The sequence below is a fragment of the Heptranchias perlo genome, chromosome 24 (genome assembly GCF_035084215.1).
Source record: "Heptranchias perlo isolate sHepPer1 chromosome 24, sHepPer1.hap1, whole genome shotgun sequence".
NCBI classification, from domain to species: Eukaryota; Metazoa; Chordata; class Chondrichthyes; order Hexanchiformes; family Hexanchidae; genus Heptranchias; species Heptranchias perlo.
In genome coordinates this window covers 26752510-26779831 of record NC_090348.1, presented here as the reverse complement: position 1 = coordinate 26779831, position 27322 = coordinate 26752510, and the positions used below count along the sequence as shown (strand labels likewise).

General features: G+C 41.0%; 1 protein-coding gene across 3 annotated transcripts in view; it reads right to left on the bottom strand.

The window, feature by feature from the left end:
• LOC137341637 (voltage-dependent calcium channel subunit alpha-2/delta-1) overlaps nt 1-27322 on the bottom strand; it is a 588942-nt gene that overhangs the window by 404495 nt on the left and 157125 nt on the right. For all 3 annotated transcript variants that reach the window (XM_068004938.1, XM_068004940.1, XM_068004939.1), the window contains exon 4: nt 2650-2709. In XM_068004938.1, the coding sequence (XP_067861039.1) occupies nt 2650-2709 (60 nt within the window). The remainder of the gene's footprint in view (nt 1-2649; nt 2710-27322) is intronic.

Below are 27322 nucleotides of genomic sequence, written 5' to 3'. Positions count from 1 at the left end.
AAATCTTATCCTCTCATAGCATGATATTATCAAGTACAAGAACATCAGAAGATAAGACGGCCAGGAGACATCAGACGGTATGGAGAAACGGCCGCTCAGCCCACCTTCCCTGTGGAAGCTGGTGTACAACTTCCCCTGAACACTTACACCTCCCTCCTGGCATGGTATCATTCAATCCCTCTATTCCTCACAGACCAGGGAAATCCATACGTTTCCTTTTGAAATGGTTCATTCATAGATATGTATTGAAATCTGATGTTATGAGATAATTTCTATCTCATCACACATTCCCATTTCCAAAGCATTTGAAAGTATAAACTGTAGTAATACTGAACCAGTACCCCACAGATCAGAGTTGTGTGACTATCCAGTACACCTACTGAAGCTACTGAAGTCAAGGATTTCAAAAGTACATAGTCAATCTCAGCTTTGTTTGTGTGCGTCAAACCAGGAAGGGGATTTGCTAAACAAGTACACTCATCATTGGCCCCATGAGGACTTGTCCAAAGCACTCGATGGTTGAGACCCTTTTATATTGCACATGTCCTCCAGTGAGGAAAACATGAGCAGCACTTTGCTTTTGTAGAAAAACTCCACCAATGACAAGTATTAAGGTTATCTTCTTCAAATGAGCAGCAAACATTTCCTAGCAGCTATAACCTGAACCAGCGACAAAAAAAAAAATCAAATGCATCCAAATAATCACATGAACAAAATAAAAACTGAAATACAGACAAAAACGCCAGGGTCACGAACTGCACTAGCTAAACATCATCAGGGTTTTGGGAGCTGAATGCTGATTAATGAACAATGCAACAAAAAATAAAGCAACGTTCTGTTCGTCAGCCAGCTTCTCATTTCAGGCCCGAACGACACTCATTGATTGAGCTGAGATAGACATGTCATGCAGACTGGTTTGTCACAGGTGTCTGCACAAATGGTGCAGATGAAATATGAGAAAAATCACTTCACACAAAGTCAGTCAGGTTCAAAGGTCAGGCACTGCCAGAATTCCATCCAAGAGCTACAAGATGAAGGAGAGCATCTTCAGCACCAGACCACTAGAAAATGCAATTATTACAAATGACCAGATGAGAGTATGCAACTTTTTTTTAAAAAAAAAGATACTTTCACTTTCAATCTAGGCATGATCCTAATGGATTTTCTACTTCAGTAATTTATATGGGAAACCACCTTACTGGACAATCCATTGGGTGTTAATATGATTGGAGATACAAAAGCTAAATAAGACACTGCCATTTCTTTTGAATGGTTCAGTACTACACAAAATAAACTGACTATTTACTAGCGATCAACTGTCTTAGCTCTCAAAAGTTAGTGATTTTGTCACAGTCATTCATCTTCCATAGTGGCTGTTATTGTGCACCAACTTAGTGCATTACAATTAATTCACTTATTGCCAGCATTAAAAACAAAATGTACCAACATTACCCCCATGCATTCTACAGCATGCAATAGATACTATGGGAGTGATTTCAAAGCTCCAATGTTATTTGAATCTCTCAACAAGATTACAGTTTTGAAATCAATCCATCATCCTCCATGCTGTGCTTTCTTTTAGCTGTATCTTACGTGTGTTTGAAATTCCATCTGTATTAATATCCATTGATATTAATTGCACAATATATCAGAGAAAGGCTGATGTACTTGCATTCCTGGTAAGCTGCAATTCCCCACAGTGAGTTCTTGGTCTGAAGCCAGTCCATCACAAGGAGGTTTAAATTGACTGCCAGGCATTTTCTTTGTAGGAAGGGCAAAAGGAAAAAAAAAGTCGACAAGATGCTCAAGGCAGCTCTGGCTCATGACTAGCCTGAGAGAGAAGCACAGCACACCCGAGACATGAATCTTCAGGGTGCTCCCGGGACCCTCCAAAGGCCCTCTGGTCTGCAGAGAGTTCCAGGATGAGTCCCACTGCCAGTTTTTTGGAGCACCCCACAGGTGTATTGAGAGGAACGTAGGGTGGGAGGGCTGGCAACGGCCCCTCCTGCCTCATCTGGATGCTACTGGAGGCACAGGCACACTCCTACCCATATTAGGATCCCTTGGAAATCTCAGGGCTGCATGGTGGTGCGGAGACCTGATTTAATAGGTTTTTGCACACATTTCTTTCCTTCTGCACCTGGGTCCAATGAACAGGAAAATCTACTTGAGTGTCAACAGAAAATATCTGAGAAAAAATTATGGGGATGGGGGGAGGGGGGTGATGGGCGAGGAGGGAAAGATAAGGATTGTATTCAAATAAATTAACATCAGAACAAAATGTAAATATCAGTCAATTAGTTTCAGATGCACAGAACTGACTGGCAGATTGTTCTTGAAAAGGGATCCTACATTAAATAATTAACTACTCTTGGATCGATCGATCCAGAAGTCGTAGGAACAAAGTCTTAGTTAGTACTGAAAAGTAGGTCACTGCTGCATTGATGAATGACAGACAACTGGTCACAGCTCATCGGCTCTGAACGGTTCTCAGAACGAAGCACAAAGAGACGGGCATTGATTTTCAATCTCCATGCATTATGCATATCAGTTGTGAATCTATGCTACAAATGCTGGGAAGCCAGAGGCTGAATCACACCTAAAGGGTCACTAGTTACAGTGTGAAGCAAAAGGAGATTTAAGCCTTACCCCAAATTCTTCTTTCCATACATGCTTTTCCTGAGATTCCTCTGCAGCTTCTGCAAGTTTCTGTAAGAAGATGCACAAGACATTTTGTTAACTTTGCTGTCACCGATCGTATTTCAATCTTTTCCCAGCGGCTGACCTGAGGTACTGTTTAGCCGTCTCTAAAAGCTGCGCCTGGGAATACTTCAAATACTTTTACAATTATAACTAATTATTTGTTGTCAAATAAAACCCTTTGCAGTAAGTTGCAACGTCAATGCAGGTTTTAAATATTTTGTTGAGCAATTTCAGTTGGCATGCAGCTTCTGCAGAACATAATGATAACTTGCATTTATATAGCACCTTCAATGTAGAAAAACATCCCAAAGCAATTCACAAAGCCTTCATGATAAAATGGACACCGAGCCAAAAGAGATACTAGGAAGGGTGACCAAAAATATGGTCAAAGAAGTGAGTTTTGAGGAGGAGAGGGAGGCAGAGGGGTTTAGGGATGGAATTCCAGAGAGTGGGGCCCGGGTGGTTGAAGGTATGGTCGCCAATGTTGGGATGAAGTGAAGGTGGGGATTTGCAAGAGCCCAGAGTCCAAGTAATGGAGAATTTGGGAGGTGGGAGGCATGGGATGCTATTGTAGGGCTGGAGGAGGTTACAGAGATAAATAAATAATTTTCCATGGGTCAAAATTATGTCTATTTGCTTCCGGTAAACAGATGTATCCAGAAGATGTTTCTAACATTAATATAAAGCAAATATTTCTTCAAAATTTTAATTCAGTGAACCCTCATCGTAATCAAAAGTTTATATCAATATTGCTGTTACTATACGGATTTCATCGACTCAGCCACTGTGCACTAGATTTAGCAAGTGTCAATAATTGGAATTTCAGAGAAATGCAGAGCTACGGAGAAAAATACTGAGTGAGACACAGAGCGTGAAATAAAAGAGCAATACAAGGAGAGAAAGGCTTGCATTTTTTAAGCACCTTACACATCTGAGAAAAAATACCAAAGCATTTCGCACAAATCAATATTTAAATGCAGTCAGAATTGTTGTGCAGGCAATGGTGGCACTCATTTGTATATAGCAAAATCCCACAAACAACAATGAGATGAATAGTTAATCTGCTTTTGTTGATGTTGTTTGCGGTAAGAATGGTAGTCAAGACACCATGAGAAACTCTCTGAAGAATGCTTTGGGACCTTTAACATCTACTGAACAGGCAGATAGGGTTTTGATTTAATGTTGCATTCAAAGGATAGCATCTCCAACAATGCAACGCTCCATCAGTACTGCTGCGAAGTGTCAGTGTCGATTATGTGCTCAAGTCCTGCAATGGGGCTTGAATCTTCTGACTCAGAGGCAAGGGTGCTATCAACTGAGCTAAACTGACATGAGAAGAGAGAAAGCGAGAGTGAGAGAAAGAGCATGAGAGGCAAAGAGATAGAAAGAGAGGAAGAGCTAGGCTGGGCAGAAACAAAGTGCCAGTATACCCTTGGAGGGGGGGTGGGGAGAGGATGGAGTGCTAGCATGAACGTGGGTGGGGGGAAAGGGAGGACACAGTTCCAGTATGGACTTGAGGGGATGGGGAAGGACAGTGCTAGAATGGACTTGGAGTGCAAGCAAAAGAAAGCTTGTTCTCTTTTAGTGTCTGTAACCTCACTGTAGCTGCAGGAATATAAGGATGCTGGCTTGACTCTGGCTTCTCATTTTTTTTTCAGATGGTTTGGAGAAAGGGTAAGATAAAGGGAAGTGGGCGATTCCCACTCTTTAGTAGGGAAACAATACCAGCCTGGGCCTTAAGACAGAGGGCATTGGAATAGGAGCTCTGGAGTCAGTTGTACCAGGTTATTCTCATAGTTGTTTGGGAGAGGACCAGATGAAAGACTTCAGCACCTGTCAAAGAAACATGTGGATGTTACCCCTTGTCTGCCTCTAAGTAAGACATTGTGCAAAAGGGAGGGTGACACTGAACTGAACACTGAACATCATTAAGTATAAAGGGCTAAAAGAATTCTGCAACTAGTACAGAAGCAGCAAAACCAATTTTTGTTCTCAAGGTCAACCAAAACATTGACAATACCAGCCTGGGCCTTAAGACAGAGAGCATTGGAATAAGAGCTCTGGAGTCAGTTATGCCAGGTTACTCTCATAGTAGTTTGCCCCCAAATTGCATCCGGCGCATTAACGGAAATCAAAGTGCAGAGATTTCAGACATTCACTTGCATGAAATTTGCATTGCTGCACTCTCTTCAGGCACAGTCAGGTGCAGACATCAGAAAGGCCTTCGAGAAAAAGTTCATATACAGCGCAATTCAGGAGCAGAATGGCTTTGCACCTTTTTAAAGTCTCCAATGCAATTGTTTTTTGGGCACTCTTTGGGAGGAGGGCAGAGGAAAATCAGCCTTATTACAGTTAAGTCATGCTGAGACAGACAGAAACATAATTACACATTATGTCCAACTCTCAATGCATTTTATATTTTTAGAGTTTTTGGACCACATTATTTCCACCAAACAAGATTGCTAAAAGAAAAAAAAAGGGGAGGATATTCTGGGCATTAGTAATGAAGAAATCCATCTCTCTTTGGCAATGCTAAATGACTTGCAATAACCTGGGCACAAACTGAAAGGGGAGGCAGAGCTCATTCCACTGCTACTTTCAGCTCCAAGCTGCTGTGTTATGTTCCACAAGTTCTCTCCAGCCAGCAGATGGGCCAAAATATGCAATACTTTGGAACACAGAGATATTGCATCAAACTATTAACTCCCTTCCAGTCACAATACATATCTGATCACTTCTTAAATGAAACATAGCAATTTTTCTTCAACTGACTTTCATTACAATAATGAAAAGTTTCTGGTCTATTTCCAAAGCAGGAAACATGGATCAGCAAGTATTGATTGTCAAATTGTCCCTTTTTTTAAACCATCAGCAGTCATTTCTGAATCCGATGTTTGCCAGCTGCATTTATTGTGTCGTTCAGAGATGCGTTGCTTTTAGTTCTTCAACTGTTTTGTGGTAACCTAACTATATTTTGCTGTATTTCCTCCTTCACTTCTTTGTCTCTGAATGCTACTCAAAGTTTTGTTTCTGACAGCAGCGACAGAAATGAAACGTGTATTTATTTTAGATGTATTTTAAAATAGCTATGGTTATGACAGTGGCTGTTCCATCAACACAGAGGGGCAAAATGGAAGACAAGAAATCATCAGTGTGTGGGAAAGAGGCAAATGCCTTGTGTTGTTAGATCAATTAAGATAGTTACTTTTATAATTGATTGGCTATTTGAAATGCGAGAGTTTCCACTAGAGGCGCAATTGGCAAAACATGCCCAGAATGCGCCGGTTTTACGCAGGTGAAGTTACACTCAAGTTTCCGCTCAAACTCATTAGCATAAGCCCAAACGTATAATCTCTCATGAATCAGTGCAACCAAGCAGCATAATCGATGGTAATCGATTCATAACTAGAACTGAGCATTCTCCAGCATCACAAAGATTGCCAGGAAATGAACCATTTTTCAACTGACTGATTAATGCACGTCAATAAGTGATTATACTGTAAGGATTCAGTTTTAAACTTGGGCACCTAACCCATACATGGCAGAGAATAAAGACATATGTTTTGGATCATAATTGACAGCCTGTTTACAGTCTAGGCATGAACAGGAGAGTTGGAAAAAGCCAAACAGCAACAAGCAGTTTGTAGAAAATGTAAGATAAACCTTTGAGTAATACAATATTTCTGTACTGCAATAAACAGATGAAAACACTCGTACTTACAACAATGACCAAAAAAGCTTTCCTTCCTTCAATATATAACACTGACACAGACCAGTTGGGCCAAATGGTATGTTTCCACTGCCTCGTCTTTAAAGCACTGCCCTGCTGTACACCTTGCAGTTGTATGGAATTAGGGAGCCACAAGAATGAACTCTTGATCCTGAGAGAACATCGTACAAACGATGATATAAAGTTGCAGAAGGTGTAAGTGGAGCTACAGCATCTAGTTCCCCCATGAAGTTAAACAGAACTGCTTTCTACAATTCATGACAGCAGCACATTTATACTTTTGTAAATAAACGCTCGTTATCTCCACATTACAAATACTGGGGTCTGTGCTGTGCTGTTCAGAAGGACTTAACTGGTCACCAGTGCATCTCTATCAGGAAGAGAAGTCACCCAGCTCTGATTTCTTCAGTAATTAGTTACAGAGGAAGGTAGATACTTTGGGGGCAGGTGCTTCCCTCTCCTTCAAGTTGATTAAGTTGGTAGCACTTTTACCAGTCAGAAAGTTCACGCCTCACTATGCACCTCAGCACATAATCTAGGCGAACCCTTCAGTGCAGTATTGAGAGAGCTATACATTGTAGGAGGACCCATTGTCTACTAACGTGGCAACAAAAAATTCCACGGCATTATTCAAAGAAAACCAAGGAATTCTCCAGGTGTCCTGGTCAACACTGACCCCCCTCTGGTCTGAGTATCTGATCATTTACCTCATTGCAGGTTATTGGACCTTGCTGTATGCAATTTAGCTACTGTTTTTGCCTACATAACAGTGTCTGCACATCAAAAGCAATCCATTGACAGTAAAGCGCTTTGGGACGCACAGAGGATATTAATCCAGGACAAAATTAATTGGCACTTGGAAAAATATGGGTTAATAAATGAAAACCAGCATGGATGTGTGTTTGACTGACTTGATTGAGTTCTTTGATGAAGTAACGTAGAGGGTTGATGAGAGTAGTGCGGTTGATGTTTTGTAAATGGACTTTCAAAAGGCGTTTGATAAAGTACCACATAATAGACTTGTTAGCAAAACTGAAGCCCATGGGATTAAAGGGGCAGGTGCTGCGTGCATACAAAATTGGCTTAAGGGACAGAAAGCAGAGAGTAATGGTGAATGGTTGTTTTTCAGACTGGAGGGAAGTGTGCAGTGGTGCACCCCAGAGGTCATTGCTGGGACCATTGCTCTTCTTGATATATATTAATGACTTGGGTATACAGTTGTAAACAATTTTACAACACCAAGTTATAGTCCAACAATTTTATTTTAAAATCCACAAGCTTTCGGAGGCTTCCTCCTTCCTCAGGTGAATGTCAAGAAATCCTCGAACCTCTCGCATTTATAAATCACAGAACAATACCTGGTGATTACAGATAGTCTTTTCAACTGCCCGTTGCCAAGGCAACCAAAGTGTTCAGACAGATAGGTGTTACCTACAGGGCCACCGAATATACAAACGGTCAGAACAAAAAAAAGAGAGAGAGGCAGAAACATCCGGAAGGAAAAGACAGCAATTGACCAGTTATATTAAAAACAGAAAATTTTTGTTCGCTGGTGGGGTTACGTGTAGCGTGACATGAACCCAAGATCCCAGTTGAGACCGTCCTCATGGGTGCGGAACTTGGCTATCAATTTCTGCTCGACGATTTTGCGTTGTCGTGTGTCTCGAAGGCCGCCTTGGAGTACGCTTATCCGAAGGTCGGTGGCTGAATGTCCTTGACTGCTGAAGTGTTCCCCGACTGGGAGGGAACCCTCCTGTCTGGCGATTGTTGCGCGGTGTCCGTTCATCCGTTGTCGCAGCGTCTGCATGGTCTCGCCAATGTACCATGCTCCGGGGCATCCTTTCCTGCAACGTATGAGGTAGACAACGTTGGCCGAGTCACAGGAGTATGAACCATGCACCTGGTGGGTGGTTTCCTCTCGTGTGATGGTGGTATCCGTGTCGATGATCTGGCATGTCTTGCAGAGGTTACCGTGGCAGGGTTGTGTGGTGTCGTGGATGCTGTTCTCCTGAAAGCTGGGTAATTTGCTGCGAACGATGGTCTGTTTGAGGTTGGGTGGCTGTTTAAAGGCGAGTCATGGAGGTGTGGGGATGGCCATAGCGAGGTTTTGATGACATGTTGAAGGCTGCGGAGAACATGGCGTAGTTTCTCCGCTCCAGGGAAGTACTGGACGACGAAGGGTACTCTATTGGTTGCGTCCCGTGTTAGTCTTCTGAGGAGGTCTATGCGATTTTTCGCTGTGGCCCGTCGGAACTGTCGATCGACGAGTCGAGCATCATATCCCGTTCTTACTAGGGCGTCTTTCAGCGTCTGTAGGTGTCCATCGCGTTCCTCCTCGTCTGAGCAGACCCTGTGTATTCGCAGGGCCTGTCCATAGGGGATGGCCTCTTTGACGTAGTTAGGGTGGAAGCTGGAAAAGTGGAGCATCGTGAGGTTGTCCGTGGGCTTGCGGTAGAGTGAGGTGCTGAGGTGCCCGTCTTTGATGGAGATTCGTGTGTCCAAGAAAGAAACTGATTCTGAGGAGTAGTCCATGGTGAGTTTGATGGTGGGATGGAACTTGTTGATGTTATCGTGTAGTCTCTTCAGTGATTCTTCGCCGTGGGTCCATAGAAAGAAAATGTCGTCGATGTATCTGGTGTATAGCGTTGGTTGGAGGTCCTGTGCAGTGAAGAAGTCCCGTCACGCTACACGTAACCCCACCAGCGAACAAAAATTTTCTGTTTTTAATATAACGGGTCAATTGCTGTCTTTTCCTACCGGATGTTTCTGCCTCTCTCTCTTTTTTTTGTTCTGGCTGTTTGTATATTCGGTGGCCCTGTAGGTAACACCTATCTGTCTGAACACTTTGGTTGCCTTGGCAACGGGCAGTTGAAAAGACTATCTGTAATCACCAGGTATTGTTCTGTGATTTATAAATGCGAGAGGTTCGAGGATTTCTTGACATTCACCTGAGGAAGGAGGAAGCCTCCGAAAGCTTGTGGATTTTAAAATAAAATTGTTGGACTATAACTTGGTGTTGTAAAATTGTTTACAATTGTCAACCCCAGTCCATCACCGGCATCTCCACATCTTGGGTATACAGGGCATAATTTCAAAGTTTGCAGATGGCACGAAATTTGGAAATGTAGTGAACAGTGAAGAGGATAGTAACAGACTTTAGGGGGACATAGACAGAATGGTAAAATAGGCAGACACATGGCAGGTGAAATTTAATGCCGAGAAGTGTGAAGTGATTCATTTTGGTAGGAAGAATGAGGAAAGGCAATATAAACAAAATGATACAATTTTAAAGGGGGTGCAGGAACGGAGAAACCTGGTGGTGCACATACACAAATCTTTGAAGGTGGCAAGGCAAGTTGAGAAGGCTGTTAAAAAAGCATATGGGATCCTGAGATTTATTAATAGAGGCATAGAGTACAAAAGCAAGGAAGTTATGCTAAACCTTTATAAAACACTGGATAGGCCTCAGCTGGAGTATTGTGCCCAGTTCTGGGCACCACACATTAGGAAGGATGTGAAGACCTTAGAGAGGGTGCAGAGGAGATTTACTAGAATAGTACCAGGGATGAAAGACTTCAAATATGTGGAGAGACTAGAGAATCTGGGATTGATCTCCTTAGATCAGAGTAGGTTAAGGGGAGATTTAATAGAGGTGTTCAAAATCATGAAGGGTTTTGATAGAGTAAAGAAGGAGAAAATGTTTCCAATGGCAGAAAGGTCAGTAACCAAAGGACACAGAATTTAAGGTAATTGGCAAAAGAACCAGAGGCGACATGAGGAAAAAAAACTATGCAGCGAGTTGTCATTATCTGGAATGCACTGCCTGAAATGGTGGTGGAAGCAGATTCAATTATAACTTTCAAAAGGGAATTGGATAAATCCTTGAAGTGGAAAAATTTGAAGGGATATTGGGAAAGAGAAGGGGAGTGGGACTAATTGGATCGCACTTTCAAAGAGCCGGTACAGGAATGATTGGCCGAATGGCCTCCTTCTGTGCTGTATGATTCTATGATAAGGTGCTACAGAAATGCAATTGTTTTCTTCTTTCAGAATGGTATGTTGAAGAGGTAAATGTCAAGGTCCGTGCAAAGAACAAAAATAGATCCGAGCTGAAAGTTACCAGTAGACTTTGCCTCAGACAACAAAAATCAGGAAAAAATGCATTTGGAAATTTAAACTGATTTTAAATTTGAACAGATAAAATCTGCATCAACTCCCAGAATGTCCTATTTTTAAAAAAAATCAAAAGGAAGAACACATCAGAGAATGCTTTTATGTGTTGAAAATGAATCATTATTCCCAACATTAAAAGCTTGGACTAGTTTATCTAATGCTCATGTGAAGATCAGGCATCACGAAACACCAGCAGATTTTTTCCAGTCTCTTGTCATTTCTTAAGGGCTGTGTTATTATTATTATGATTCTGATGTCTATCTTGAAACAAAATGTCAAATATTATTTAAGAGGTTTTTTTTAAAGTTAGATACAAACGATGAAACACAGTGCTTTGAAGCACAGTGAAAACAACAGTTCCTGAATTTGACTGTAATATCTGATTGTTCTGTGGAAGGTCTGAACGTAAACTCTGTATGGGTTTCAAAGCAAGTCTTAAATGGAACGCTTTGAGTAAAGGATTTCATTTGTGTACATCAATAGGATGCAGGAATCACTGCAGCATATATGCAGTTATCCACCAATATTGGAACAATACAGCAATTTAGACAATGTGGTTACAATGGGAAAATTATTAGAGCAACGTTCCAGAAACTGGGAATGGATTTGTATCATCCTTATTTTAATGAGCCTTTCTAGGTGCAAGAGTTAGTGCATAAAAATGTTAAAACCATCGAAAAATGCTCAAACGAAAGGCAGAATCCATTGACTATTGAATGGTCCCTTCACCTTTCAAAATGTCAAGGTCTTTCACAAAAGATCTGCCAAAATGATTTTACGTAACTTTATAGTAATTAAAGTCATAAAGCAGTGTAGAAATGTAGAGGTACAAAGGACAGGGCTTAATGATTATTAAGCAGAGTATTAACAATAAAATGGAAAGATATCACAATATTGTTTTCTATTTGATTTTGGTGCTCATTTGCCTCTGCAACCATTTTTTGTCTTTTTGCTTTGAGCAAGAAAGTAGAGAACAGTAGATATTAATGATGGAAGGTTCTTGCTGCTCATGCAGCTTCACTCCTGTAACCATGGCACTATCGGATCTAGGTCTGCCACATCTGTTTGCAATAAAATATTACTTTAGGCAGTCACAGCGGTGGGAAGTACATCCAGATATAGTTACATGAAGATCTTGCTTTTGCAATTGCTTTAAAAGAAAAATGACTGTAGCAAACTTGAATTGTTGTCGCACTTGCCAAACATGCTGCTCTGTTCGCAGCAAGGACCTTCCATTCTCAATATTTACTGTATTAATATCAGCCCAGGAAGATTTCAGACTTTGCTTCACAGTAGGTGCAATTATCTTTCAGTCAGTGTGAGATGATGCCGAGGGACCACTGCCTTAAATTTGATTTGGGTGAAAGGGTCTGAGAAATATCTGTTGGCTTAAAGCCAAAACTGCTTTCTATCAACACAAATTGTGTACAGTAACTGGTTTATAAATGGCAGAATTCATAGAATTAGGTTAATGATTTATGGGCAAGGACACACTTTGAGAACCCAGAGAGTAACTGCTTTCAAGATTAAGACAAGGCCTTCCGATTTTTGGATTTTATTTTTTGTTTTACCTTGAATTCAGGTCAAAAACAAAATCTGGTAAAATTGCTACAAGCAAATGTATTCTAAAACAGAATGTTTGCAATGCATTTAAATCAGCAAAACAATTTTGGCAGGAACACATAAAAAGTAAGTAAAAACCTACACTGTCTTCACAAAGTATAATGGCAAAAGTATTAAAGATACGGCTAATGATGCACGCCATCACCTCCTGTGTGGGCAACTTCACTCAGCCACCTTTTTGTGACCCAACTGACTGAAGGTGCACTCGACATCAATGCTGTTCATTGGCACAGAGAGAAATGAAGTGCTCCCTGCACCACAAGGAGAGCAGTTGCGTGCGTCACACGAGAACTGCAGTTGACATCTTTGGATTTTATCGTACTTCAACCTAATTTTGGAATTCATCTTTTGGGGACTAATGATCAGGTCCAACTCGAAAATAAGCTGGCTTAATTAAGATTAACCCACACAAAGTAGTTTTAATAAAGATACAGAAGGTCTAATTAATTATATCATACCCATTTGACAAAACAATTTTGCTCTAATCCTCCTAGATAGCATTTCTGATCATGTTGTCCTCATTGCTTATGCTCTCTATTGTTATTACAATCTGTAGAAAATATATCAGCAAAAGCTTATGGGGGGATTGAGCCCTTTCAGAACACTGCTGCTTTGCATCTCTGGGATCACTATTCAAATATTAGGTCCTCAATAAAAAGAGTTTTATTGTTCCAGATTATTTCCTAGTATATCCACAGCACAAAACACCCTATAATCTGACATTAATTGACTATCACACTCGGGAGAAGCCATGAGACAGGGGAGATGTAAATGCACACACTGGTGCAGTAAGATGCATTGTTGTGGCTGAATTGAAGCAACATTCTTCATCTAATCTGTGCTGCAACTGGCCTCAGAATTGTTATACTGATACAAGGTGCATGAAGTGGAGAAAACTTTCCATTCTCCACCTAAATGAGCACAAAACGTTATCCTCCAACAAAAAAAGACAAATTCAAAGTGTGTTGCTCGCAGCGGTTTTCACAGATGTGAATTATGTTCTATGAATGACATGAAAACAATGCCCTTTGTGGAAATATTATCCCATGTTTAAATCAAAGATTGCTGGGTGACTCAATTGATGTACACATTTGCCTGGTGAGCGACTGAACCACACAAATTTAAAGGTCCCAGGGCAAATTCCTAGTCTGTGTTGAGTTAGCTAATCCAGTGGTTGAATTGTGACTAGCCCAAACTCAGTATTTGTTTACACTTCAAGAATGAAAACTTGTGCAAAGCACCAGAGGGCGACAAGTGTCGATGGAAGCTTAATGGAAGACAAGCCAGCACTCTTTAAAAACAATAAAGGACAGTAGCTAATCAGAACACAGTATGAACAGATATAAATGTATCTCAAAATAAAACTATGTCTGGATTTGAAATCTAGCTTCTCTATAGATCAACCTGACAACACTTTTTAAATGCAATATTAAAATATCATTAACAATAAAAATGTAATGGATTTCTGAGATGTGATTTATGTTCTATGAATATTATTCCATTTTTAAGTTGCAAATAACAGTTGAATTTTGGATTAAATAGGATTGGACTGATGTTCTCCACTGTAAATGACCTCGGACAACAACTTCTAAACAGAATCTAGGACAGCAAAACCCACTAATAAATACTGAAGGCTTATGAAATTACATATGTATCCAGCAGAGGGAGCATAAGCCTGGAGGTAATGCTTTCATTCATTTGGTTCGCTCCTGGCTGAGTTGGAGAAGCAACAAGAATATGCTGCTGAAGGAATAAATAGAGATATACTGATCTTGTATAAGTAGTAGTTTCTCTCCCATTTTAAACCTAGTTCTATAGACACAATCCATCAAGGCAGGTGGTCTTAGTTAAGGGACCATGGAATTATGCTAGGGTTGGACATATTCCTGGAAGTTTGATCAACAATCACTTGCATTTATATAGTACAAGTACTATATTAATGTAGTAAAATGTCCCAATGCACTTCACAGGAGCGTTACCAAACAAAATTTGACACCGAGTCACATAAGGAGGTATTAGGACAGGTAGGTTTTAAGGAGAGTCTTAAAGGAGCAGAGAGAGGTAAAGAGGAGAGGTTTAGGGAGGGAATTCCAGAGTTTAGGGTCTAGGCAGCTGAAAGCACAGGCACCAACGATGGAACAATTAAAATCGGGGATGCGTAAGAGGATTGGAGGAGCAAAGCGATATTGGAGGGTTGTAGGGCTGGAGGAGGTTACAGAGGGGCGAGGCCACGGAGGGATTTGGAAACCAGGATGAGAGTTTCAGCAGCAGATGAGCTGAGGCAGAGTTGGAGACGGGTGATGTTATGGAGGTGGAAGTAGGTGGTCTTGGTGATGGACCAGATATGCAGTCGGAAGCTCATCTCAGGGTCAAATAGGATGCCAAGGTTGCGAATGGCCTGGTTCAGCCTCAGACAGTGAGCAGGGAGAGGGATAGAGTTGGTGGCTCCATCATGCAGTATTTAACCATGTGACATTGATCACATGACATTTGCCCACTGCAAATATTACTGCATTTACTTTAGTTGAGTGTCTCAGTATCACCAAGGGCCGACCAAAATATTTCAGTCTTTTTGTTTTGTACATTACAAAGATTTTAGTGAGATGAGTTACAACATAATTTATAAATCAAAGCAAGCCTGGGTAACCAATTTCCTGAGCTGTATTTGGGTTACTACTGAACTTTTTTCTCTACCAAGGGAGAACCTTCCACTGTTCCAAATCTTTTTAACCTACATTGTGCGTTTCTGTCACATTCCCTGTTTTCCTTCACATCACCTGTATTTTCCATCATTTCTCACTGCTGCCGCCCTTTGCCTTTGTCTGTTATCCTGGCCCCGCCCTTCCTTCCTGTCACTCAATTGCCCTGTGACTGATTTGGCACAATCCCCTATACCCCTTTTCAGGGCTCCATGCCGGAAACGTAAATTGAGGGAAGAATTGGAATGCTCTATGGCTGAAAGTTAATTTTTCAGCTGTAAATTCGTACTTTCCCTCCCTCCCGGTTATTGGCTGGATTTTACTATCTCTGTAGTGATAATTCCCGGGTTTTCTCCCCTCGAGTTTGTCTGAGGCGCACAGGTGCAAAGTTCTGCTGTTCTCCCGGGTTGCTAGCAGTGATGCCCGGGAGAACAACACTCAATTCCGGAAGAATCTGGGAGGGTTGGCAACCCATCCTCAAAACAGGCAGGTCTTTGGGTATCCAGAGGAAGGCCCCTTTCAAACTGGCATCAGCCACATCAATGGGGTGAAGGGGGCAGGGAGGCTACTGACCCCATTTTGATGCTGTTAACGCCAGGCATAACAAGTTAAAATCAACCCCAGTGAGGGAATGTTGCAGCCATGCAGTATCTCCAAATTAAGCTGAAACAAACTATTCATAAGATACTCAGTTTTAACAATAAACAGTTTTCTTTTTGCCCCAGTAAGCAGTTTATTTTATCTGGCGGTAGTTATGACATTGTTGTACATTTATTATTTACATTTAAGGAAAATCGGGCAAGAGTTTGCCCCCCCCCCAAAATTTTAACGTGAAGAATCCAGAGCAGATCACTTTTGTTCACATTTTCGACAAGTACTTTAGCTGCATAGAATTTAAATGATGCAGATAAATATTTAAACATCGTGTAGTTCCAATTAGTTGCAAAATTGTACTTTCTCTTTGTCCTCAGACGATTATTGATTTTTAAGCACAGTGCTTGTGGTGTATAGTGTTCGTGCAATCTTTACAAGATCAGCAGTCGTGTATTACAAATTACCTACGGTTGATTGAAAACAGTCTCTAAGCATGTTTTTATTCTGAAGTTAGCGGGAGAGGCCGATCACTTCCTCGTATGACATTGACGGAGACGGCCGAGGCGCAGATCGCGCACATAGTGTACTTTTCTCCCAGGTTGCCAGCAACGGCGCCCAGGAGATCGATCGGCAATTCCAGGAGACACCTGGATAATCCGGGAGGGTTGGCAACCCTCAGGTATGCAGAGCCCTGTCAATAGGAAACAGGCTGTTTGATTCGACTGCTATATTAGCACTACGAACTATAATCGTTGATTGCTGCCACAATCAGAAGCACTCCATCTCTGCCTCCTTCACAATATTATGTCCCAATTCATCTTGCAGATTCCCAAATGCTCCCAGCATTTGAAATGTAAGCTATAAATACAGTGAAAGACAAGCCTCTGCACATGTCCTTGGTTGATGAAACTGCGTAAACATGATAGTTTCATGAACCACCAAACAATAATTTGAATACTTGACCCCCCCCCCCAACAACTATAGTGTTGGATCTTAATATAATCAAGGTATAAAACTCAGATCTCTAACACTGGTACATGTTAAGAAGTGCACCCCTCATTCAGCTCGCCACATTCAGTGTTTAGGAGATTTATGGACATAATTAGCATATATAACAGAAAATCCCCATGTATAAATTCTAAAATACTCTGCCCCAAATTTCATATAGCAGTCATACCTGGAAGTTGATTAACAACTCCACCTATCATTCAACTTGTAGACAGTTTTTATGAGTACCATTACAGAATACATGTGAAACAACTAGCCACTTTTCAGCTTGTGATCGCACAATGTATTTTGCACTCAACAAATGTTATACAATTATTAGTGCATGTTATCCCGCCAGTTAAAAAGAAAGCTGAGACAGACTTGTAATCAAGCATGTGAATTAGAAGTATATGTTTATCTTGAGAGTTAGCACACTAGGGACTGTTTCAGCATGAGACAAAACCAAGCTGCATACTTTTCAATGCATTATTACACAGGCAGGAAAATGGAGTTGAGATCGAAGATCAGCCATGATCTTATTGAATGGCGGAGCAGGCTCAAGGGGCTGAATGGCCTACTCCTGCTCCTATTTCTTATGTTCTTTACAGCAACCTAGAAGTATACCAATTAAAAGTTTACAAACAGATAAAAATTGCATACATACAAGGGCTCTGATTCTGAACAACACCATATGTCCTTTAGGGAAGGAAACCTGCCATCCTTACCCAGTCTGATCCATATGTGACTCCAGTCCCACAGCAATGTGGTTGCCTTCTAAAGTGGCCTAGCAAGCCACTTGGTTGTATCAAACTATTATAGCGGTTAAAGAAGATGACCCACCACCACCTTCTCAGGGCATCTTGGGATGGGCAATAAATGACGACTTTGCAAGTGACGTCCCTGTCCCAAGAATGAATTTTAAAAATGTATCCTACAGCGTATATACATGGTAAAGGACACACTACAGAAAAGTGTTCAACTTTATACTTAATTACTCCAGCAACACCAACAACTACTGGTATTTTATTTATGCTGCTGATGTAATGAAGCATGTTGAACATTTTCCCTTGATTTATTCTCAGCACACTGTTTTCTGTATAGTTAAACTCCCACGTCAGGATGTACAACACCTCCTGCAGCCCATCAGAACGAGCTGTATTTTGTTAATTATCTTTCACTTTTAGGGAATGGAAAAGTTCAGTGGCAATGCTGATCAAAAACAGAAATTAGCTCCAAGTATTTTACAATTATAATGGGTCATTCATATCATTAATGATGATCTTTTAAGGGTTACTCAGCCATACATTAATTTTATTTATTATTAAAAACAGAAAATGTATGATTCTCTAATAAATCCACTGAAAATATTAAATTGTATTCAGTGTAAGTCACACTACAAGAATAACCCATTTTTAATGATTAATTTCTAGCTTAATGACACAGAATAAGCTTTAAATTATTTTTGGTTGACTGACTAAACCCTAGCAGAAATTGCAACAGAATCAAAATTCAGATAGCAAACACATTCATTCTTATTAGAATTCTGTAATTGAGTGTCAGCAGCATTATGCTGCAGTGTAAACAGCTTAAGAATGTTTGGGTCTGAAGACATCTCTCTTGTTCGAACCACACAAAAACCAAAGCAGCAAGATTCAGGCAGATGGGCGGCCTCTCCACTTGCCCTCCCTACCAAAAATAAGAGATTTCCAGAGCGAGATTGGATTCATTAAAATTATATTACTTGGTAGTTAATGAAGAATTTCACAAAAATGAATCTATAAAACTGCTGCAAAGCCAATATACCAAGCAATGGCTGCTTTCCATCTCAAGTATACACCACATAAATACCTCTTCCACATTTACATAATATTGTGTCAAAGTTCATTGTTTATGCATTATGTAAATAGCTTAGCCATATGAAGGACAAATATCAGAGGTGGTTGTAGATCATTTAAATTCAAATGCCCATATTTGTCATTTTATCTTTCACAGCTAAAGGTGTTTAATCAGTGTCATTACACACATCCTGTCATCAGATAAATTAATCTGCACTTCATCATGCAGAGAACCACCGGGCCTTTTAATAATTCAGAGGCACACCCTGTGCTTCTTACTCAGTGCACAGCTCCTGTTTTCCTCATCAGGCCTCCCCACTGAGATTTAGTCCAAGGATGTGCCGCTAATCTATTTCAGTAATTGAGTTTTCTATTGGATGATTCAGAAGTGATTTGGTTAAATATACAGTCACATTCATTCAATACGAAGAAATGGTGCATCTCCCCAGCGAAATGCACCATTAATGACTTTCACAGCAGCAATGTGCTACAGTCTCACAAAATAATCCACTGCTTATTATAACCAATGCATGTCAGTTGCTCAAATGAGGTCAAAAATAGATTGCAGTGTTTGTACATTTGACAGGCTTCAACAGAGAATGATACGAAGGACCAGATCCTACCCATGTGTACTCTCATACAATTCCCACACTGACAGCTCAGTGTCAGGGAAACTCATTTATTTTTATTTTTCTGTCAATCATTCTTTTGCCTTATTTTCTTCCTGCTATTTAGCCCTATCCTTCTCCTGTTTTGCACCAATTAGCCAAATTAAAATGTTTCATTTTTTATCAATTATTTTTTTCTTTTAATTGATCCACATTGAATCCCTGGGTTTATAAATATTGCCTGACTCCAATTCGGTGACTGCGGACAAACGGCTCTTTTTGATTCGTCACTGAGTAGTCCAATCCGCAACTGCAGGTATCGATGTTGCTTGGTGGCTGTCTAGCAGGTGGTGTGATTCCATCAGGCGAGTTGAATAGACGTTTTCTCCACAGGACTGTTTCCAAACAGCAGTCTGATTGATTGACAAAACTCATACACCACAAGTGTTTTCAATTTCAGCTGAAGTTAAGAAATGGTTTCATACAACTCCAGCTGTGGAATTAGGTTTCACATTTTCACATCAATAATATTGCTGTTAAGTTGTCGTAATTCCACTATCACTTTGGCTCATAGGATCATAAATACATAAGAAATTGGCCAACGATCTGGTCGATCATGGACTTGACCCCATTTAATCGCCTGAGAATTCTTTCCCGAGATTTATCTCAGATTTATTAATTTTGTACTCATGGCCTCGAGTTCTGTGTTTATAGGTTAAGTAACATTCTCAATTTCTCTGGGCATGTAAATAATTTGGACCGTTTCTACTCTTAATCCTTTTTTCGACATTGAAAGTAAGTTCAATACTGCAAGTATCTTTTCCTAGCTTACAGCTCTAAGTCCCGGCGCCTCGATGCTTTTTGCTGAACCCTTGCAAAAATGTCAATGTCCTTTTTGCAAGTAGGGCATTCAAATCTCAACATAATGGCCTGGAAGTTGATCATGAAATAATGGTGAGGCTAACAGGGTTTACCGTTATTTCAGGGCAAAGGGAAGAGCAAGTTCCAGCAAGTGCACATGCACAGTTAACGCGGAAATCCGGAAATTGTTCTACCATGTGCCCTGCTCATTTGAAAGCTTCGTGTTAAAGAGATCTCGCCAGCTGAATGAATGGACTAGCACGAACTTGCTGCATTGCCCAGCTGGAAATGAACTAATTTCTCCATAAAAATGGTATGCTGAGTTTTTTTTTTAAGGTCTAAACAACTTTTAATGGCGTGGTGAGTATTAATGACTGCCAAACAACCTCTCTGGCATTGAAAATTAACTTTTAAAAATGTGGAGTCTCATGCCTCTCGATATTTGTTGTTGGGGACATTTAAAAAAAATTAATTTGAATTGTTATTTTTTAAAAATTTATTCTTTCTCTTTTACCTCTGTCTTTTAATCTTACTCTCTCTTCATTTTGCTTTCTCCAACTGATTTTATAGAGAATTTACAAATCCACCTGACACTTCCTGGTTCTTCGTCTGCGTGGCTTGTGAAGGAGGCTTTCACTTCCTGGTTCTGACTTCGAGGCTTGTCAACGATGCTTCAAGCTGATTGGTTGAGGGGAGAGAGATCCTTTGTTCACAGCTCAGAGAAGCCCGGGAAAGACGGCTGCAGTTCTTGCAAGTCTCCATTGAATTAAGTTGCCGCCCAGAAGCCCGCAAAAAGTTTGTGGGCATGTTAGTTACTTACAAGCAGCGGGCGACGCCCGTTCAGCACAATTTCCAGGCCATTACTAAAAGTGTGTCCTCACTAGAGATCTATAAAGTGTTCCTGTAGCACTAAAAGAAAACTAAGTACTGCTGAAACATTTGGGGCCAATTTTCCTGCCTCCCGCCTCCCTTCATCCATATGCTGGACAGTAGAACTTTAGGGCACATGATAGAATCAGTATGGGCCTTACACTGGAAGGCAGAGCAAGGAATGGACCCACAACAGCCAGAAGACCCTGGAGACCCTGACGTCAAGCTGCAAACCTAAGGCAGACCTGGGGAAAAGGTCAGGAAATTAGTCCTTTTTTTTTACAATAAACCGCATACTCAGTGACTACTGTGAAGAGGATGCTGATGGCCTTCCTGTATAATATTTTATTTCTACTCAAAAAGCTGGCCTCAGCCTTACTTGTGAATAGAAATATAATACAGGAAGCCTCTCGAGTATTTTGCTATAACTATCAGCTGATGTGTTATAGCACACATTACATATATAACTGATTATCCACCATACCAAATCTACGTTCATCAGGGGTTTATATTTTAGAGGAAGGGATGTTTCAAAAGAAGTGAAGTACAAAAGCTTATTTTTCTTTTAAATACTTTTGTATTTTCAATGACTCTACAACTTCAAACTTTCTGGAGTGATTTTGATTAACTTGATGGTCTTTATAGGGAAAATGAATCTAATTAACAGTCACTTGCAATGGTAAAAATCTGACCCACTATTTTGCATAAATGTACATTCCAATGGACGGAATTTGAAAACAAATCAAAATTAACAGATTTCACACAAAGCTTTTCTGCCAGGCAGCCAAATATCACCACTATGCTTTTATATATTACCTTTAATGTAATTGTTACAACTTCATGGGCCTAAAATGTATATTTTCTTGGGCTCAGCATCATCAGTCACTCCTTTAAGGGGACCTCATGTCCCCTATGATCTGGAGAACACCTTTACTGCCCAATATCTAGTTAGCCAATAGCGTGAGCCAGAAATCCCAACAATAGACCCCCCTTGTTGCATACACTGGACTTGATGACTTTACATCAGTCACCACATGTGTTCCCCTTTCTTTTTAGACTGTGGACTGACAAACATTCCAGTGAGATGGTGGAAACTGGTTAATTTCATCTGGAATATTTGAATGAACAGAACACAGCTTTCCAGTGAGGCACATCTATTTCTCATTACTCCCTGTACCAACAAAAATAACAAACCTTATAACTTTGCATGGTTACAGGCTAAACTCACTTTACAAGTTAGCAGCTCCTGAGCTGACCTTTGTTTCTTACAGGTGACATGTATTCGTGGCTTCGCCTGGAGTTTCACAGTCTCCCTCACTGATTAAAGAGAAAGATCGCTCTGTCTTTCTCTGTGCTCCAAGCTGCCCTTGACTGACTGAAAGCAAGAGACACACAGACAGCCAGACAAACCTCTGACTCTTTCCTCAACTCAGAGACGAGAACTGGTCTGTCAAGCTACCAAATTTCCGAATTTGAATGACCCGCATACTTCATGCAGAAACTGGTGGCACTGGTAAGTCTTTACAGCTAAGCCTCCCTGTTAGGAATATTGAATGAAAATCCATTCGAACCCCAGGGGTACAAAGAGCTCTGAGACATAACTTCCCAGCATCTTAAATCTAACGTGACTTGCAAAAGTACAGAGTTTTAATGGCTCTCTCACTTCCCCTCAAGACAGCACATAAACATTCCCAACCATCCATTGTCCAGTGTCTACAGGCATTTCTTTTAAAGTGAAATCAAAAAAGAATGCTGCAACTCTGGGAATTAACCCATCGTAAACTGAACCTGACCTTTTATCAATAACATAATATAAAATAAATCAAAATTCCTTCCAAGCCAAATAGGAGAAAGTCCCAAATGTTACAGGAGTAAAACATCCAAAATAGGCTAACAAGTGGAGTTAGGGAGGTAAACAAAGGCATTGTGAAAGGGATAGATTTTAAGGAGGCTTTTGAAGGTGGGGAGATGTAGTAAGGTGAAAGGAATTCTAGTGTGTGGAGCGAAGATGGTTAAAGACTCTGCTACCCAGTGGTGAGCTGGGGGGTGGGGGAACATGCAAATCAGTCTGTTATTATCCTCAGGTTTGCAAATAATAATGCAACATAAAGATGCAATGTAATCCTAGAACAGGTATCCATAAAGGTGAACAGAGTTTTGTTTTATAATTTGTAGTGACACATTTGGTGCGAAAGTTATGGTTTGAGACTGCTGAATCTCTTGATTTGAGTTTATAATCCATCCTATTCCCACCAGCAGGCAAGTATAACAATAGCACAAGCCGGTTCTATGATAAACAGACAGGCACAGCAAGCTGCACTTAAGAATCCAACAGGAAATGCTTCACAGTTTCCAGCAGTCATTGACTGACATCATGCCCAAAATTTGGCACGAATTGGTACTCAAGTCAGCAATTTTCCACAGCTAGACCAAAGAAGAATAGCTGGTATGCAAAGTGGAAAAAACATATCCTGGGGCAGCAGAGGGTGCTCTTCTGAGGTTGAAATTAAGGCATTTTAGGGCAATGTTGAAAGCTTTACTCTGCAGCTAACTGTGCTGTGTCTGAGCTGTAAGTGCTGGGTGAGGACACTAGAAAAAGATTCCACATCAGGGAAATGGCCAAGTGGAACTGTTTGGCACAACAGAGTGAGTTTAATAAAAGGGCGTCAAAATTTATCCTAATTCTTTTTAAGAGTACTTGGCAGTGAGACTTTTACAATTATTACACATTGTATATCACAGATTAGTTACGATAGATCAAGGTGATCATATGCCTTTCTTACTTCAGCACGGTAAGTTTAGAACAAAACAAAAACAGAACCGTCTACATGTAAAGCCCCAACTGGTTCACAAGATGATGGATTGAGGGAGCTCCGTCAATTAATAGAAGTTTAAACCAAGGTGTTGACCTACTTCACCAATAAAGCTTCTAGCAAAATCAATATCAAAAAGCTCTGGTCTAATGTGAGTCCCAACAGTGGATTGACACTCTGACTATTATCTGATACGAGTTGTATTTTTAGACACTGATGTGCAAGTTGAAGGCTGAGAGCAGGTGGTAGCAGCTGACACTGCTGAGGAGGCAGCTGTAGTTCCTGCCGACTCGCCTCTGCTCACCACCCAAGGCAATTCCAAAATCCTCTGACTGCAACAGACCCATAAGCAACATTACATAAATCCCTAAAATAAGAACCAGCAGACCCAGTTACAGACGTGACTTGGTGCTCTCCCTTACTAAGTGGAGCAGGTGCAACAATAGAAATGTTTATTGTTGACAAAACATATTGTTCAGACTGTGCACAGGGTGACACAGCGGTACTGAACATGGATGAGTAACTAATGGTCGTGAAAACTTGAAAATCTTGGGTTCATTAACATTGCAATAATGATTGTTCCAGCAGGTCAATGTTGGAATAGAGCAGCGAGAACCCTGCATCTAACCTGCTAGAGCTCCCCAATGCTGGCATTAAGCATACTGGTGTGAGTGAGAGTCTGAGTGTGACTGTGTGTGTGTGTGTGTGTGTGTGTGTGTGTGTATGCGTGTGCGTGTACAACCTCTGTGGCATTGCTCATGATGAGTTAGGACACCATGTTTTATGGCATGTAACATACATTAAATTATCAGGACCACTGATTTGCAGTGATTGATTAAGTTCAATTGTGTTTTTATTACAGAATATTGTAGAAGTGTTAGTTTTTTTTGCAGACTCAAATGCTATGATTAAGTGCACATTTGAATGGAAATTGTAAATTGCTGACCTCAATTATTATTTAAAGTTTAATTGCGTAACTAACGCCATTCATTTTACCTCTTTTTTTAAAAAAAAAGCCCAGGAAGACAGCAGGGAAGATTTTTCAATTTGCGAACAGCGATACGGGGGAGGTGGGGACAGGGAGTGAGTTGGTTGAAGGATCATGTGGGGTTGGTAAGTTAGTCCTTGGGCTTCAGAGTACGGGGGTCATAGGACGTGGGAGCATTGAACTGGGCGGGGGGGGTCAAGGGTTTAGGTGCACTGGAAAGGGCAGTTGTGATGTTTGAGAGGGCTGTGAAGGGCAGATCAGGGTCTGGAAATGGTAGGGGGGGGGGGGGGGGGGAGGGAGGGGTTGAAATACAGCAGCAGTTGGGGGGGGGGAGTTCTGGAGTGAGAGAGGACTGGGAGTTGGGCACTAAGGTGTGCTTGCTCTGTGTGGCTGATGGGTGTGAGATTAGTGAGAGAGCTTGGGGTGTGACAGGACTGGAATAGCAGTGGGGCATATGGGAGCAGGTGGGCAGGAGACTGCTGCATACCATTGCGAGAAGTTTTCTTGAGGGTGGTTTGTCAGTGGGGTAAAAGGCATGGGCACTTTGAATGCCGGCTGGAAGTGACGAGTGGCAAAAAGTTAGGGGGGCTCAGAGCCTAGATAGAGTCCAATCACTGCAGCTTTGAAGGGATTTCTTAAAATAGCCCCAACAGGAACTCGGGGCAACCCTTATTATTTAAAGTACAGCTGAGTATTTATTTATTTATTAAAAAATACAACGGAAACACTTTCAAGTAATTTCCCCCTTCTCCACTGTGCCCAGAGCCCGAGGTCACGGTCACGAGTCAAAGCTCGGTGAGAGCCAGGGTGGGAAAAGAAACCGAAGAGTTCAGTCAAGGCAGTCAATGTTGGGGGAGAGGGATAGGTCATTTCTTAATTGTATTATTTAAAACACTCAGCAGTATTTATTTTAAATAATGTAGGTTTCTCACTGCTAGGAATACCCTCTCAACAAATCCTCTTCCCACACCACCACAACTAGGCCTTGATCTCAAGGCTCCCAACCATATTCCAAAAAGCTGCCTTTCAAGAATGGACTTAAAAAGTTCCTTAAGTGCATTTTCATCGCTTTTATTATTTGAAAAGGATTGGAAATATACTTCAGAATATTTAGACCAATCCATGGCAACTTCTGTGAATGCAACTTTTAGGACTGCTGGTGGGTCACAGGCTAGAGGTTGGGACCAGGATGCAGAAAGGAGAAATCTGGTAGTGCCAGAGAAATGGCAAGTAGTGTTAGTTCAGGGATCTGGTTGAAGGGGTGAGAAGGCAGCTACAAAAAGTAACAGTGGGCAGGGAGTAGTCAGCATAGGGCCAAGGCCCGATTTTAGCTGCTGCAACAGCACTGTTGTCCTCCGAGCTTGTAAGCTTGAGTTTGTGCTGAGAAGTCGTACCAATAATCAACAGCGCCACCTATTGGAGGCTAAGCTTGGAGGGCCAAGTAATCATAGAATTATATAATTTTATAACATAACATAACAGAATGGATGCTAAGCAGAGTTAAGAGAGGTGATTGAAAGCATGGTTGAAGAAGATAGAATTTGAAGAAGCTTTTTAAGAATTTAGAGAGAAGTAACCAACCGGAATGATTTATGGAGAGAGAGCCAGAGAGAAGGGCTGAAGTGGCTGAAAACTCTGCTGTTAATGGTGAGAGTGAAGGGACAGCAGGACACACAGGAGGGAGGTCCGAGTGAGAGGACCAAAAGGTAGAGACAGAGACGTAGGGCTGGAGGAGGTTGCAGAGATAGGGACACTTGGCTTATGTTTCACTCCCTAGTTCAGGGATATTGAGGACAGTTTTTTCACCACCTCCCCTGAGATCAACTAAGTCAAAACAGACCTGGAATTGAAGCTGGCATATTGTTGGTCTGCATGACTTACTGATACACTGTCGGTGCGTTTACCCACTTGGCCTTTGGGGGAGCTGAACCTTTACATTTTAAAAACTTACAGTTTCCCACACAATTTTTGTTTATTATTTACACAAAGCAACTCCAATGCCCAAAATGCTTCACTGCTGAATCTGCTCCATTCATACTGCTGGGCATATTCACCAATGAGAGAAAGTGCAGTTGCTCAGAAGACATAAATGCTATTTTGAAGTAATGAGGCTGATATAGTTGGCTCAAAATCATATTTGTGACTTTCTCAATGTCACAGGGAACATCTGTACAGGTCACAAATAGCAAAAGTACATTGCTGGCCTGTAGAGGCAAATTGAAAGGTATGCAAGCCTGACCTAAAATAGCAGTTCCAACCTAAAACAAAAGATCCCAACTAAATGCACATGGTGAAACTCCCACTCGAAGAGTATTTCATGGCATTTGAGGGCAAGAGCTTCATATTTATATTTATATTGGAGGGCTGTTTCCGAGGAGCTCCCAAACTATGCGCACAATCTCACGTGGAACATCCTGCAAATGATCTTACAAATGTAAATAGAGACTTCTCCAATGGATAAGCAGCCATTGCCACAGCCAATCTGATTACTCTATTCAATCTACAAATCAGTGGTGCTTTCGGTTTTATGCTAGAATAGAGGGCGGTATGCACTTAAAGCATACCAGCAGGGTATTTTAATTTGCTTGAGGCCAAAGTATAAAATCTCTTGCATCATTCACCATTATGGTTCAGCAGAGACCATTTTTAATGTACTTTACGTAAGCATCTTTATTTTCTTCTTTTTGTTGCTGGGATTAAGTTGGATTGGAATGGCTAACTGCTCCCTCTCCCTTGACTGCCACTAGCTAATAAACCACCCTGATTTTTTGTGTAATAGTGTTGTATTTACAATTGTACCAGCTTATTTAAATATATGCTCCAGAAAATACCAGGCAT